At 39.7% G+C, this 16,974-nt stretch overlaps 1 protein-coding gene across 1 annotated transcript in view; it reads right to left on the bottom strand.

Moving 5' to 3' along the window:
- Positions 1-2,405: 2,405 nt before the first annotated feature.
- Positions 2,406-16,974, bottom strand: part of HSD17B4 (hydroxysteroid 17-beta dehydrogenase 4) — a 185,798-nt gene continuing 171,229 nt past the window's right edge. Inside the window, exons 23-24 of the mRNA XM_072141145.1 lie at positions 5,220-5,347; positions 2,406-3,691 (exon numbers count right to left, since the gene is read on the bottom strand). Of these exons, the coding sequence (XP_071997246.1) occupies positions 3,602-3,691; positions 5,220-5,347 (218 nt within the window). The 3' untranslated portion in view covers positions 2,406-3,601. The remainder of the gene's footprint in view (positions 3,692-5,219; positions 5,348-16,974) is intronic.

Below are 16,974 nucleotides of genomic sequence, written 5' to 3'. Positions count from 1 at the left end.
ACCAGATTTATAAAAGTGTCTGATGCTGGATGATAAATCTGTCCTAGAATAAGACTAGTCTATAGTCCTACTCTGCACCTATTAGTTGGCTTACTTTACACCTGCACGTTAAAACACAATTCTGACGAGTATTTCCGACACATGGAGCTTTCTGGCACTAGGACACGCCCCTTTTCTTAGACCACGCCCCTTTTTGTCAAGCTAGTCGTAGGAGAGCCTGTCTAAAATCCTTTATAAATGGGGTGCAGACAGTTTTTAGTGCAAACTTCGATAGAATTCTGTCGTGGACAGATTAATAAATCTATCCCGATACATCCCTTGTAAGAATGTCTTATTTAATATGGCAAATAATCAAATTGCTGGTGAGGAGTAAATGGACACACAATAATGTGTCTAACCAATGATGACATGCGGTTTACACTTACATCCAATCCAGCCACAAATAATGGGGTCCTAAAAACAGCGCCTCCCGATGCATGTTTGCTTTATTGGCCTTTCCTGAATGTATAATTTTTTTTTCTGCAGGAAGACAAAAAAGCTCAGTCTGGTCAGAACTCGCTAAATGGATTCCTGTGGTAGTGTTCTGGGCGTATGAACCCCATCTAGGGCTGCTCTGCAGAGTAAGTTCCTTTGACAGAGTTGGACTTACGATCTGTGGAAAGCTGGATGAATAGATCTGGTTTCTGAGCTGGGGCGTTGTCTGGTGTGGTTTGAGTGATGGATGGCCAATGCATCCAGCAGCTGTGACGGTGTCTTACTACCTGTAGTTCTTCCATTTCTATTGTGCTTGCAGTGTATTTAAACCCCTGTTTTTTTTCTGACTACTCCTTTATGCTATGAGATTCTGTAGCTCACCACCAGTTATTCTGACTGTGCTTGTGTCTGTCATATTAATCTGTCTGTTTCTGGCTCTCTCTGTTCCCTTGCCATTTGCTCTGTGCACATAAAAAGAGTAGGGACTGTCATCTAGTTGTTTTCTGCAGCTTGGTGCAGCTCGGAGCAAGAAGGCAGAGACATGGGGTTATGGTTGAGCACAAGGTCTGCATCTCCTTCTCTGTTTTGACAAGTCTACTATGCTTTTTTTTTTAATCGGGTTTTGCCTGCAGGACACAAAGTAAACTCAGACATTGACTAAAAAAGCGTGTCTATGGACATGCTCAGCATGTAAATTGCTAGCTTTCCTGGCGTACATGCAGAACTTGTCTAAAAAATTAATTATAATATTTGGTTAATGTTAACTCTATATCTAGGAAAAAAGGCCTATTTGGTTTCAATACGTTTGTATTGGTACAACACAACGCGCTTCGGCTCCGGGCGGGAGCCTTCATCAGGTGGAATTACATACAAATAATGACTCACTTGAGTCCTCTGCGCTCTCTCTCTTCTCGGGTCCCCTCTGTTGAGTGGCGACCAGGTCCCAAGTCAAAATATAATACTTGAACATGGAGATAATTGAAATTACTATAAATGCTACATCTCTAAAGGAGGGTAACTGGTGATACCTTCTGATCTGGAGAAAGTGTTTTCTATCATGAGGACCCATTCAAATTTCGGTTTTTGTTTTGCACAGTGTTGCTCCAGGTCACACCCCATAAAATAAAATTTTATTAGCATACACTAGAGTAGTAAAGAAAAAAAAACATTATTGATTCACAGGCAGCATTTCAGCTCAATATACAAGAGCCTTTTTGTTTAAAATAAGAAACTTTTTCATTGTTTGCAAAGTATCGTATTCAGGTCTATCTGTGATAAAGTAGGGTCTATGATAAAGTAGGGTCTATCTACGATAGAGAACAGATGCCAGACAGAGGGAGAAATACATTTAATTCTAGTCACTTCCTTACTTCATAGTTCTAAAATATTCTATTATACCAAAGAAAGGATTTGTTTTTGCATAAACAGCCACAAAGTCTAAATCCTGTTTTGAGTTAAAGTGTTTTTTCCCGATGCCTGTAGCTTATAATAGAAAGTTGGAATACTAATAACCCATGTGAACTCTATTTTAACATCTGCACCTGTGATTCCATCCTCATTTTCCAAGCCCTGTGCACTGGGATGGATTTAATACATTTCTGTAACCTTGGATGACATGTGAAATCCAAGTACATTATCCTAAATCTATATTAAATACGGCACGCAAATGATTTAAGGACAATTAAATATCTGTTTTGGCTTTATGTAAGACACAAAGCAAAGTAATAAATGAAACATTACGGCAATCCTCTGAGTGAACAGCTTGCACGGCGCAGTGGAACATATTTCTGATGTGGTTTGCATGGCAAAAAGAGAATAAAAAACAAAACAATGAAATTATCTAATAAAGCGATTCACTGGAGCATGAAAATAGATGGATTTTTCCCCAATGAGAACAATTTTACCATTAAATAGACACTTTGAGCAGTGCCTTAAATCAATCATTGCTTTTATTAAAATTGGTATTTACATACATGTTAGGTACAACATAGCTCTGTGTATTGTGACAGGACCACAGAGATATCATTAAGGTAATGAGCTATTGCATGAGAAGGAAAGTTTTCTCCTTTCTGAATATCCATTGCTTGCACAATGTCAGTTGTATAAATCAATATAAGGGATTACCTACATTTGGTTACTGCAGATTCATGTTATTCAAGCTTTCCTTATGCATAGTAGGGTGGGTGACAGCATGCAGACCCCAAGAGCCAAGAACCAAAGCTTTCTTGGCCTTGTGAACAGCAAACCAGTGCTATGCGAAGCTACTGGAGTCAGAGGGGGATGCGAGTGGATTTTGTCAATGCAGCAGTGCAGAGTTGGTCATCTCAACCTACAAATGAGGAATCTACCATCAGAAGTGGACCAAACGGTAGATTATTCCTGCCTGCATCTGCCCTAATCTGTAATTTAATAATCCTGGTACCTAACCTAATTTGTTCAGAACTTTATTTTAGTAAAATGTAAATTAACTCACAGAGGCTACTGGGGTGTGGAGTAGCCTTAGCTCCCACTGCCCGGCCAGGCTAGTACAAGCCTCAATAGCCTATGCAGTTCATTTACATATTACTAAAATAAAAATTTTTTTAACAAGTTAGGTTCCAAGATCGTGAAATTACAGATTAGGGCAGAGACAGGCAGGATGAATCTACCAACAGATCTACTTCTGATACTAGATTACTCATGGTAGGTTTCCTTTACGGTCAATGAGTGCACATTTCCCCAACAAATTCAGTACTACTGCATTTATATCACCGAATATAATATTATTTTGCTTGGAAATGATATCCTGACTTAGAGAGTTACGTATAAATTTTCCCAGTTCCTTATCCAAGATTTCTATTAATATTTATCATGAGGAGAAATTATTGATTCTGAATTGAAGAACCTAAATAATGAACGGGGTCCAGTTTTCTATAGATATTATTCATTGCTTCCTTAACTTGTTAGATGAAAGGAGAAATTTAGGATCCTAAACAATTTAAGTGGTCCAGTTTTTCATTCGCCAAGTAGTTAAGTATTCTGACAATTGTTAGATTGCTTACATTTCTCATTACAGTATTATTCTAAGTGCTCGATTACAGCACACGCAGTGCAGAGGACGGTATCGGCTGGATCAGCAGGAACATGCTCACAGCTTAGCATAGTCTTTCAATATGGCTTCCAGTTTCTGGCTCAGCATGATGTTACCTTTGACTTTCAACTTTCCAGCAAAGAACGCCTGGAAATAAAACAATGAAGATGCGTCAGACACACATCTTGTTTCATTCTCTCTCTTTTGAACTATATTTCCTTTTTCCCCCACATTGGAAAGCACAGCTATTCCCCAAACAGTTGAGATGAGTTATTCTAAAAAATAAAAAAAAAATTCATGCACAGCATCACAAATGAACAACCTCAGATGTGATTTAATCAGCGACACATTGAAATTTCCATCTTTTCTTCCCGGAAGACATAAACGCACACTTAATTTTGCAGTCACATCCTGGCAAAAGCAAAGGAAGAAAGCGCTAAATTAAATGTCTGGCAAAAAAAAAAAAAAAAATCTATCAGGACACATTGCAAGGGATGGGGCATTTCCTACACGTTGAGCGGTCTTCACTGTGGTAAATGTATGGCTCCAGATTATTATTCTTTTCATGATGCTTAGAAGAATGCTGAGTATTCCAATCTATTAAGATACTTTTGCCTTAAAGGCAAAGTTAAGTTTCACTGCTGAGTCAGTGGTATGAAGATAATGCCATTGCATTTTATCTTTTCATGCCCTAGCTCTCTTGTACTTTTCTTTTATGTCTTGTACATTTAATTGGTATGGATCTGCGAACAGATTGCAAAGTCATGGAGCCGTGAATACTCTACTTGGCTGAGTATTTTCTAGAATTATCCATAAGTTTAGAAATGAATTGTGACTGGAGATGAAAGGCAGCAACAAGAGAAAGGACGACATGCCCAAAACAAGTTATTCAATTGTTATAAAATGAGGTAAAAAACAGGAATGAGTCAGGACTATAAAGGGGTGCTCAATGACACAGGGTAAAAAATTAAAGCACTTTAAAAGGTCTTGGTCCATAGTTTCCCCAGCCGATGCAGAAAATATCCACTCAGTAAAACTTATAACAGAGACTCATCACTACACAGTGATTGCTTATCCCAAAGCTCAAGCTACCACTGTGGAAGGGAGCAGGGGTTAGTTCTTGGCTGGGACAGCATGGATTTACAGCTGTACTTGGTTGTATCTATCGGTTTACATAGGTTTGGAATACAGAAGCAACATGCATGCTCAGTGGGAGAAGTTTCAATAGAAAGACCGTGAAGCATGCAAGGTGAAATATGGGTCCTGGGACCTCCAATTTAGTGGAAGGGGGTCCAATTTGGGGAAGCTAGCGAATGCTAGAAGCATTTTTCTAGTTTACTAGACTGTTGGAAATTGCTATGCAAAGTAGTCGAAATGATGAGTTGAATTTATCCTAATCTTATCTGCGTCTGTGAAGCTGGAGATAAATCACTAGCCACTTCATGTGAGGAAGCTTAAATGGGAACCTGTCACCAGGAAACTCATTTTAAGCAGCCCCCCAGAGCATAGTACATACATTGCCAAAGCGTTTTTGTGTAAAAAAAAAAAAAAAGTTTTACAGAAAAAAATATATGTTATATAGTAGCTTTCAATGCTCTGAATAGCTGTTGGCTACATTGATTTTGTGCATTAGATAAATTAAAGACCTGAATCCCCATTGTGAAGGAGCGTGTACCTTTTGTGGATTGAGTTTCCCCAAAACAAAATCCATGAAGTCTTCATCAGACAATGTAAATGAGGTATCAGCTCGGCCACGGACACTGCCACGGTAAACTTCTCCAGATCCATTCTTTAAGTCAATAGCTTAAAAAAAAAAACAATTTTATACAATTAGGAAAGTTACAGTAAAAAAATAATGTATATATTGTTGAAAGAGTTGTCCAAGTAAAAAAAAAGGTTTTTGAAAAAAAAAACATTTTTGAAAAAAAAAACCCAGTATCACATGACCATGGTGGTCACTGACTAACTGCAGTGGTCATGTGCTGCTCAAAAAGTAGTTCAAAAAGACTAGGGATAAGCAGTAATGCCCCAACTCAGGGTGTCAAGCAATTACAGGATTTTTATTTAAAGGAAGACACCTCCAAGTTACATAGTAAAAGCACAAACAGGCTTACAATATGCACATTCATAGATTCTTGTACGTTGAACTGTTTTTTATTGTTGGCTGACCACTGACCAAATAAATTGAAAACTAAAGTATTTGCTCAAGATAATACGGTAGTTAATACAAGTGATATATATAAATATATACCAAATGAACTCAAATAAACAATGCTTTGTTAATATACAAGAGTTGCATGTGGTGTTAAAGATGTTCAATATGGAAAGTCCCTTTAATCAAATGAGTAGTACAAAAGTTGTCAATTCACATATGATTGCCTCCCTAAATCTCTTGCTAGCCCCTGTTCTTCTAATTGATATCAATATGTCAAATATTCAAACAGTGATTGGTTGGAGCATAAGGATAAAACAGAAACAGTGAAAGAACTGGTTGTGGGTTTCAGTTCCCTTAAATAAAATCTAAAATGCTAGTTTTAAAGATGCACATTTAGCAGGATTTCTGTAAAGTAGCAATATGCATCACAATAACTTGTCACTGGACTTGGAATACGTCTCTAGCAACCATATTTATATTAGAATCCATATGGTGGATAACATTACATTTATCTAAAAGCATTAGAAGGAGGCGGCCAAAAGTAGCCAGGGTTTGGCTGCAACAATGAGAAGATCTTGTGTTAGGAAATCCATGCTGGAACAGAAATTGCAGAGCATTAGGTAGTGGGGACGGGGGATTATGTGGGGAGAGTATGTATTTTGTCCCTATAGTTCACAATCTATTTCTTTGAAAGCACTCATGATTTTAGTCTTGTCAAACTGAATATCAGATGTGATGTAACAGAGGATCTAATCAGTGAAATAGAAGATATACTTGTCATGCAACTTTTATCCTCCAAAGCAATAAAGTTCCATCTTCTTTAGAAATTCTGCTCAAACGACTTCATGATCTCAGACAATCTCATCTGAGGAAGTCAATACTTTAAAGGAAACCTACCATTTCAAATGGTAGGGGTAAGCTGTAAGTACCAAGCACCAGCTCAGGGTGAGCTGGTGCCGGTACTTACTTTCGTTAGTGTTATAAACCGCGGTATCGCGGTTTTAACACTTTTTAAACTTTAGAGCAGAAGAGGCTTCGGCGCTGCGTGCGCACGATCGCGTGCGCGCCTACATAGGAAATAGCGGAGATGTTGCGCGCGCACGGTCGCGTGCAGCGCCGAAGCCCCTTCTGCTCTAAAGTTTAAAAAGTGTTAAAACCGCGATACCGCGGTTTATAACACTAACGAAAGTAAGTGCCGGCACCAGCTCACCCTGAGCTGGTGCTCGGTACTTACAGCTTACCCCTACCATTTGAAATGGTAGGTTTCCTTTAAGGGATTCTGGCTAGCCAAAAATCAACTCCTCCATTACACAAACACAATTGAAAATACATGTACAATAATTCATAGCACAGTTAAGTTGATTGTCAATAATTGTTGGCTCGGTGCTGCCAAATCAGTGTCCTGACTTCTCACCTACACATCTTGATCCTGGCGCTGTCCGTCGCTACTCTTGACACGTCTGATCACCTAGAAAAGAAAGTTCTAATTAGCAGCACAGTGCTCCAAGCTGCTAATTATGCACGTCCTTGCACCTCAGAGCATGGGAGAAGGGGGTAACATTATACAAGAGGCGTGAATTCATACCCCTCATGCGAGATTGACGTGCAAGAGTGTACATAGTTTGCAGCCTGTGTCGGGCATCTTGTCCCCACGTCCGTGCTGCTTTATTATAACTTTGTTCTCTAAGTGATCTCAGCGTGTCGAGACTAGTGACGGATAGCACCAGGATCAAGGTGAAGAGGAGCAGGGGTGAGGTTTTTTTTTTGTTTTTTAAGCAATTGATTTCCTTTAAAGGGAACCTGTCATCATGGACCTCATTTTCACTAAAGACGGGTTGCAGAAGCCCATCACACCTGCAGTGCACATCTGCCTTTGTTTTTTATAAGCATTTGCATTACAATATAATTTTGTGTTATAACTTACCTTGCACCCTGACAAAATCCTGGGGTAGTCACAGGTTTGGATGCATTGAAAAAAAAAAAACAACACGTAACTTGTCTGTGTTACTCACTCCTCAGATCTCAGCCTCCACCTTTGTGCCTCTGGCTTCTTCTGCAAGGTTACAGCTTGGTGAGCCTGAAATCAGTGGGGGAGGGACAAGCTGTACAGGAGCACAAAGATGGAGGCTGCCTGCAGTTTAGACAACTCACATGTTTTTTGAAATGCATCCAAACCAAAGCCCAGCCCCTGGGACTACAGCAGGATTTTGTCAGGTTGCAAGAGTAAGTTATAACACACAATTATATTGTACTGCAAATTTTTAGAAAAGGCAGAGAGACTTTTACAATCTGTCTTTAGTCAAAATGAGGTCCCTGGTGACCTTTAAAACCCACTGAAGCCATAGCAAATGGACCCCCTTCAGAATACATTACAGGGAGTCTATTACCAGACACTCACCACAGTCAATAACAAAGAATATGCTCAAATCAGAATCCTGCCTTTTTTCTTTCAATCGATAAATTTATATAAAACTTTACCAGGCTACCTGCCTGCTCATGTCCTGTGTCTGCAGGGCGTGTTTATCCTAGATCTTAGCAGCTACACCTCCTTAAAACAAAGCTTGTCCTCCAAGATTTTAAATTAAGAAAAAAAAAACAACTCCCTCTTCCCCATTGCTCCTTGCCTCTGTCTCCCTGCATCCTCCCGTTGATTGAGCAAACGATTCCCGCCCTTGTGCAGTCAGCACCTGATTGCAGACATGCACAGTTAGAGTGAAGACTGCTGTGCATTTTCATTGCTATCTGAGCATCTGCCACATCGAGCGCACGGTTGGTAGACAGTGAGGTGCCAGCAGATAAGCAAACTATGTAGCGAGTTGCATGTCCAATTAACTGCCTAGCACTGCCCCGCCTTCAATGAGGGGGATGCTATCTAGAAGTGGAGATGAGGCAGCAGCCTCCACTCTAACCGAAATTAGATGTTTCCGTGCAAGCACAAGCGAGACATGACCAGTGAGAGATCGTGAGGAGGGAGGGTTTTTAAATAAGTCACGCTGAAGAATCGATGAGGCTACTGGGGCCACATACTGCTACCCTAACTAGTATCTTTCTCAGTTATTGGATCACCTGACCCTCTATTTCTTTCTTCTCTCTCTGGTTCTTTTTCTTTTTTTTTTCTCCTTCTCCACCCCCCCACCTTTTTTCCCCCCTCGGATTCGTAAGAAATACGCCTCTCACATCACTCATGTCTTCACATCGGCGCTTCATATACACACCCCTGAATCAGGATAGGTCCTCCTGCGCCACACCCTCCTCCAGGGGCAGTGGTCTTCCCTTCTTATACGCACTGCTCCTTCAGTCGGCAGAGGGCCGTGATCAAGCACAGACGTGCAATACCACGCAGCGTTACAGAGACACGAATCCCAAGAGAAAACCCCCGCAATATTATGTAGGCCACAGCAAGGATCCTCTATTCCCTTGCCGGGTCCTCTGCTGGTCTTCTCAGACACCCTTAATTGGCATCCACCCGCTGCAAAGCCGCTTTCTGTGTGTTCCAAAAAGCTACCACTCTCAACCTTGCCAGATACAACATGGAATAAGGCACCTCCAGCGCTCTCAGCCGCCGCTTGATATCCAGGAATTGCATCAGCTTCTTCTGAATTTCTGCCAAAAAGTCCTGAAAGAAAGCCACTCTCACTCCATTAACCGTTATATCATTAGGGCCTCGAGCCATCTGCAGGATACGATCCCGGTCCTTGTAGTGCAGTAACTTGACCAATACTGGCCGTGGTGGTCCTCCTGGCAGTCCCGGCCTGGTAGGCACCCAATGCGCTCTCTCCACTGCGAACAGAGGGGTGAGATTATCTCGCTGGAAAACCTCCAGGAGCCATCAGGAAAAATCATCAGGATTCTGCCCCACCACCTTTTCCGGCATGCCTACTATTCTTACATTATTCCAGCTTAGTCTGTTCGCTAAATCATCGGCTTTGGCCTGTAGGGTCAGCACTTCTTGTGACTGGTCAGGCACCTCCGCTTATTCCTGGGGAGCCTGCCTCCGAACCGGACCGCGCCACTCACCGGGGTTTTTATAGGTGGGGACCCGCGCCCACCAGGTCAGTTAGCTGGAGGTGTCAGGATTCTGTTGTGGAGCTCCGGCGCAGTGCGGCTTACTCCATCGGCAGCCAAGTCACGCCCTCGCGCTACAGAGACATAAATGCTGGACTTCTTTCTTACTTCCTTCTTACAGCAGTGGACAGTAAGCCCCAGGCCATTGCCCATATAAGTGACCTGCATTTTGATCTGATGCAACTTATCTTAGCAATTGTTCTGTTAGTATGATTTGTACCTTAATAGAAACTGACAGATATCACAGACATTTCTGCAATTATGTAAACCCCCCTATAGATAGAACCTGGTATATGATTTTGCACATGTTACTATTTAACTCTGAGATGTTATTATTTGATTCAGAGATAGGATTATACACATAATATGATGTACACTATATACAGTACTGTATAAGATAGTTGATGAACACAATGTATATGGACAACTTGTGTCTCATGACAGCTGTTTATGTCAGATTGCTAAGATTCATTTCTAACTTTGTTTTGTCTTGACTTTTCACAGTATTTGAAAAAGGCTTATTTTAGCCGAAACATTATACTTTGGATTACCGCAATAAATTTTTTTTCATTAACTTCAACTTAAACTTTGTGTGCCTGCATATTCTTTACACATGATTAAAATATTCAGAAAACTCTAAGGTCAATGAATAGGTAATGAATGAGATTGTTACTGTGCACCATTTATATTATTCTTCATTTAGTGAGTGCATAGAAAACACTGGCAAAAACACAACCGATTTGTAACCATTCAATTATAAGATTGTTTCATTCAGAGAAGGATTTTTTTTCTTAGGGAAGACAGAGTCTGCCACTTCATTCCGAGCTGCCATAAACTCGGCAATGCCTTCTCGTGCCATATTTCCCTTGTCATATGTCCTGCCAGAAAGATTTAACTAGGAGCTACATAACTGGTGTGCGTCACATAAAAAGCCCTGGCTTGTCACAGTTTTTCTCATCCTCCATTTATAACATATTGCTTCTACATAATGGGAATCATGTACAACAGAACAGGAACATTTCATTCTCTCTAATTTTCTGCAAATACTGGATTAATTGGAGAAGAAAATAAAGTCAGCGAGAATGAAAAGAAATACTTACAGTGATGAAGAATAATTATGTACAATGAAAAATAAGTGCTTGAGAACATGTATAGAATATTATGGTTTACTTGTTGATAAAACGATTCAGAGAGACATCCTATCAAAATTGCACTAACACTGATGCTCAGTTGAGTTTAACACACATTCCAGTTGTAGGGATGTTTACTTTTACCATGCAACTACTTCTATGTTATGCTACAATAAATTGGGTCTATGCGCACTGAAAACGGAAAAATATGTCTGAAGCCGGTTCTTCATGAGTAAATTTGGCTCGACAACTCACTCCATGCACATGTTGGATTAACCGCATTAAACCCCGCACTGCAGATTTCAGTTGAGTAGTTCTAGGTTTGGTCCCACAGGTGCATGGAGTATGATTAAATTAAATGATAAAGCTGCCAACTATTCTGCACATACTGCATACATATTGACAATCGAGGTGATGATACATAGTTTCTGTCCATTAAAGGGTTTACCTGGGGGTTGAAAAATATGACTGCTTTCTTCTAAAAACGACACCCTAACTGATCATGGTTTAAGCTTGTACTGTGGGCTGGGCAGTGGGCATGGTTTAGGGTAAATCTTTTTGTCCCTCTTTCACTAGTCCAAAAGAAAAGCGAGTTTTCCCCCAACTCAGATACCAAGACTCCATTACTTATTATATTATTGTTACTTATTACTAAGAAAAAAAAGAGCAGAAAAAAAAACAATTAATAGTTAAAAGGAATTCCTAAAAATGGAACAGTCTGTATAAGTTTGCAACTTTTAAGTTTTGCTTGCACTCGTTCGCTTCAGTCGACCATCTAATTATTTTATTCCACGCTATGACAGATTGATTTAAAATGCTTTCAACTTCAGGATCGGCCAACTATTAAAAACATTTCCTCCTCTAAGCCTCTTAGGCACCAAGACATTTTTCTCTTAGCTTCCAATTCCTCTATATTATTATTTAATTTACATCCAGCAGTGCTATATAGACAAATAAACTGCCCAAATGCAAAGCTTCAATGCAACCAAGTGTTAGACTAGAAAGCAGTGATTTGAGAGGGCAGAGGAAATGTGTTATGCCAAGCAGTTTATGGCAAGCAAATGCAGCTCCATCTGAGATTTATGGCCTCAGAATAATAGCAGACATTATATGTGTACTGTGTATAAAACCGTCTTCTACCATCATTTCCAAACCTGTCAAGTGCTGTGTTGTTCCACTATGAAAATGAAGCGTGATAAGAGGATTCTTATGAGAAATCCATCCAGTAAGCCGGCCAGAAAATAAACTTTACTGAAAAAGCCTGGAAAAGAGATTATAAAAGAGCCCAGTATTTTACTATCTAGACCTTTACAAGAAAGAGGACTGTGATGATTTACACTGTATAGGTTATTAAATCAACCTTTAGGTCCTTCTACACATGCAGCTTCCCCCAACATGACCGACACAACATACTACCGCACCATACCAGCCATTACAGGGGCCTTCTGAGGTGTGCATAGAGGTTTTGGAATTTTCCAGCAGCTCAGGTGAATTGAAGGGGTTACTCACGGTTATTATCCTTCTTAGTTTAGCCAATAAAAATGGCTAGCACCAAGATTCTTAGCCCCCCCAAAAAGCAATTTTCCTATCCCCTTCCCCAGGAGTACCAAGTAGTATAGGGTACATTGCCATAACGTACAGTGACGGTTGGGTACGGAGGTGGCTTCAGTATCTTCTGGCTAATTTAGAACGCTAGACCACATGGCTCTACTCTTGGTCAGCAAACTAGTCAATAACAGCTGTCAGCCATCATGAAATTCTTCTAGACTAACTTCTAAAATAAGGTTTTATACACACTCACATGGAATAACACAAGGTACAAAACCTGAAAACTACAATAAATAGACATAAAAAGACCATCAATGTAACTGAGAAAATAAGCTTTGAAACATAAGAAATGCTCTTTAGAATTATAATCCTTACATTTTATGTAAGTTTGTAAGGGCCAAAGTGACTACTACTAGACCGTGACCAACCTCTTAGTCTATATTCACACGAACGTATGGGGGACGTATATACGGCCGATATACGTCCCCCATACACTCCTATGGGCGCACGGCACCCTACGGGAGCGGTACGGTGCCGCACACGTGCGGCACCGTACCGTTCCGTACCCGGGAAAAAGATAGGACCTGTCCTATCTTTTCCCGTAATACGGGGCCGTGCGCCATAGGTTGCTATGGAGAGGGGCGGGGGTGAGCTGCGCTCACCTCCTCCTCCTCTCCCCGTACACTGCCGTTGCCCGCTACGGTACGGTACGGGCGGGCAATGGCAGTGTGAATATAGCCTTAGAGTATGTAAAAATGTGGCCTGCACACAGAGGTAGGCTTGTCATACACTTCAGACAGTTGTCAGCCGACAGTTATCTCACTGAAATCACTACACATATGATTTCTTCTCCAAGTAATGCATGTGTGTCGAATGGAGAAAGGGAGAAATCTATTGCCAGGCATCTCCAGAGAATAAAAAGATAGGTCACTAAAGAACAACTAATCCAGATTTCCTTTGACTTTTGCTGGAAGGTAGCCATGCACATTAGATGGTCCGCTGACCAAATTGGCTGCTTTGGCCCATACACCATTAATACATATGGCCAGCTTAAGAAGTAAAAGAGATATAAAAATTCTGTACTGAATCTGATTTCTAGCAAACAATTTAGAACTCCACTCTCTGCAGCATGTCCTGCTTTTGTGTGAATATCCTCTGGGAATATTTTTTCTCTACAATACCCAAAAACACCCAAACTTTCTGTGTGTGGTTGCCTATAAGGAAAAAAGGTTATGCTATATGCCTCCTCAGAGACGAGGGTTACAAAGAAAAAAAAGTCTCCATAAAAATAAGTATTCCGATAAAAATACAATTTGTCTTTACGAAAATGGCCTCTCCATGCATGGAGAAACAAGTACATAGTTCACTTCTTTATAATCCATTAATCTCATGATGATAGGCTTGCTCTACACACTGAGATGTTTATATACTTGCATAAGATTTCAGCTACATTTACTTTGTGCAAAATTTTTTAAGTGAAAAAATATTCATATCCAAGTTAATGTTAACAGTAACAGCATATCATGGCATAGTATCAGCATATTATTGCATTACAGCATAGTATAATTAATTAAGAACCGCTTACAATTCCGAAGTTATATGATGCTTACAAACATGGACATGCTTACCATTGTAACTACACGTCTTTTAACAGCCATTTAAAAACACAAACACACGGAAATAAGAAAATGCAAATACAACTGTGAAAGTACCTCCAAAAATTGTCATTGGAAGATTTACGGGAAGAAAATAAGCACATCAAAATTGTTTTTATTTTTAAATACAAATTATGATGGCTAAAAAATATATGCAGTCTAAAATAACTACTTAGAATGTAGATTATAAAAAAAAGTTAAAATAACAAAAAAAGATTTTGTGAATGGAGATCAAAAGGAAAAAAAAGTCGTGTGATGTTATACAGGTGTACAGCTCGTTAGCAAGTGTGTTCTAAAAATAGACGTGAACCTGTGTCATATCACATGGGCATGGATTGGTTCGAATGGCAGCAAGCTAGAATGTATACAGAAAGTATATTAAAACATTTTGTATCATTATACAAACAATTTAATTTATTTGTTGAAAGTTTACAACTGATGAACCTGCCATTAAAATGAACCCACCCAAAATGAATACTTTACACATTAAAAACTATGATTAAAAAGCATTGCCCTTACCCCTACATGGTTACTTTCCATGGCTTTCTATCATTGGGCACTTAATGTCATGTGACCAGGGTGATGTCATCTAAGGTCCTCTAACCGAGTTATATTTGCAATGTCTACTCCTTGTATGCATCTGGTCACATAAAATCACAGCATGCCTTCATGGAGAATGGGGAAGATTACAAATCTTTGGAGACATGGGGAGGAGAAGAAGTCCATAGAGGAATGCTGTGATTTCACGTGATCAGACATATGCATGCTATAGACGTTGCAAAAATAAATGGGTTAAAGGTCCTTAGATGACATCACCTTGGTCATATAACAAGAAGTGCTATATGCTAAAAGAAGGGTGTCAATTACTTAAAAGGGCTCTATGGGAACCTGTCACCAACTGTATTTGTGAAAATGTGGCGACAGGTTCCCTTTAACTTAAACATACATCAAGGAGAGTTCTCCAACAATAGAAGATTAATTAAATTGCAATTACACAGATTATAAATAAGCTTTCAGCACCAGCATCCTAAGTATGGACAGCTCAGCTTATAACATTACAATGCAGAATTAGTCACCATTGGCACAGAGAGATATCTAGCGCTTTGGCTAGAACACCAAGGGGTGCCTTCATCTGTTGTAAGTGATAACCGAGAGGAAAAAGAGCCATAAAAAAATAAAAGAAACCTATGATCCACTCTTTTTATTGTTGCATTGTTTAGTCCTGCACCATGGAGTTATTGTTTACTAAGAAATAATATCAAGCAGTGTTTCCATAATGTTTTTTGTAGAGTGGCAGGACAGAAATATTAATAACCATCCTAGTCGGTCGGTAAAACACTGAGATAGCAAATGCTACTGAAGATTGGTGACAGCAACATTTAAACAAAGAAATAGAAATCTGGTAGTCCCTTTCTCTACATCCTTATAGATAGATTGTGATAAATGAACAATAAATGAAGAAGTCTTGATATACCCCTTTAAGCAACCCATTGCTATAAAAAACACAAGAGTAAAACATATTTTACTGTATCTCTGCTATTGAAAATTTGTAGGTAAAGTGGAAGTAAAATGCCATCTTGAGACTTCTCTTCAGGTATTCAGAGTTGTATGCAGTAGATTGACAATTCTTTGGACAAGATCATTTAGAAGATACATTTGCTGTTGGCTGCTTTAATTGAATCAATTAAATTTACCTCCTTCCCCAAAAAGAACAAAACAAAGCAACACCACCACCACCACCGTTACAAGAAATTGAAGATGCAGGGCTTCCATTTATAGTAACAGCTAAAATTATCCAGAAAGCGTTGATTTAGAAAATAGTTTAAAGAGTGAGCAGGCAAAACAAGTAAAGAGAGACAGTACAGTATAGTACAGTATTTATACTGCCATGAAACAAAAATAACTAACAATAAGAATTATACTTACTGTTTGCCCCAATCAGATTACACTGTGTTTTCCCTTATTTTCCCCTGTGGCTGTACATGACGGCCCCGTGTTTTCAGAGATTCCCTGAGTGGTACAGTGTCAAGTGAATGGCACAATGCAAATGTGGTGCCAACATTCAGAAAGGGCTTTAGAATGTCGCCAAGAAATTATAGGCCTTCCAAATTGTCCCTGCAGCCTGCTGGCTAATACAATGGAGGGGGTTGCACACTTCAGAAGGCTATAACTTTGGATCTGTGGTACCTAAAATCCCTCTCATCGATCATGTGAATGTAATTTGTGTTTCTAAGAGATCCAGAGATACTGACCGTTAAAGTGCCTTTGGGAGAGATTTATAATATAAAAAACGGAAATTTCTCTGGTTCCCTGGCACCTAGAAACAATTTTATATTCCTATGAAAGATAAGATTCTCCTCTTTCAAAAGGAGGGAGATTCTTAGTGCTAGGGTTATAGCCCTCTGAAAAGAGGACATATTACAAATGTCCTTGGCCATACAGATGTCATCCTGTGAGGATCTGTGAGATATGTCCTTGACAGGGAAAACAAAATGTAAATAAAGAACTATAAAAAGGCTGCCATAAAGTTATGTCATTATCTCCTGTAATGTATTTACAGGAGAGGTATTCTAAATGATCATGGATTAAGCACATGTCATGATCAGCACATAATCTATGACCTAGGGAAACTTGTTGTGAACCTAGCACATCTTTCCAGTATGGGCTTTACTAAATGTGTGCATATACACTCACCGGCCACTTTATTAGGTACACCATGCTAGTAACGGGTTGGACCCCCTTTTGCCTTCAGAACTGCCTCAATTCTTCGTGGCATAGATTCAACAAGGTGCTGGAAGCATTCCTCAGAGATTTTGGTCCATACTGACATGATGGCATCACACAGTTGCCGCAGATTTGTCGGCTGCACATCCATGA

The sequence above is a fragment of the Engystomops pustulosus genome, chromosome 1 (assembly GCF_040894005.1).
Source record: "Engystomops pustulosus chromosome 1, aEngPut4.maternal, whole genome shotgun sequence".
Taxonomy (NCBI): Eukaryota; Metazoa; Chordata; class Amphibia; order Anura; family Leptodactylidae; genus Engystomops; species Engystomops pustulosus.
Note: the sequence above shows the minus strand (reverse complement) of the source record. Positions and strands in the feature narration are given on the sequence as shown.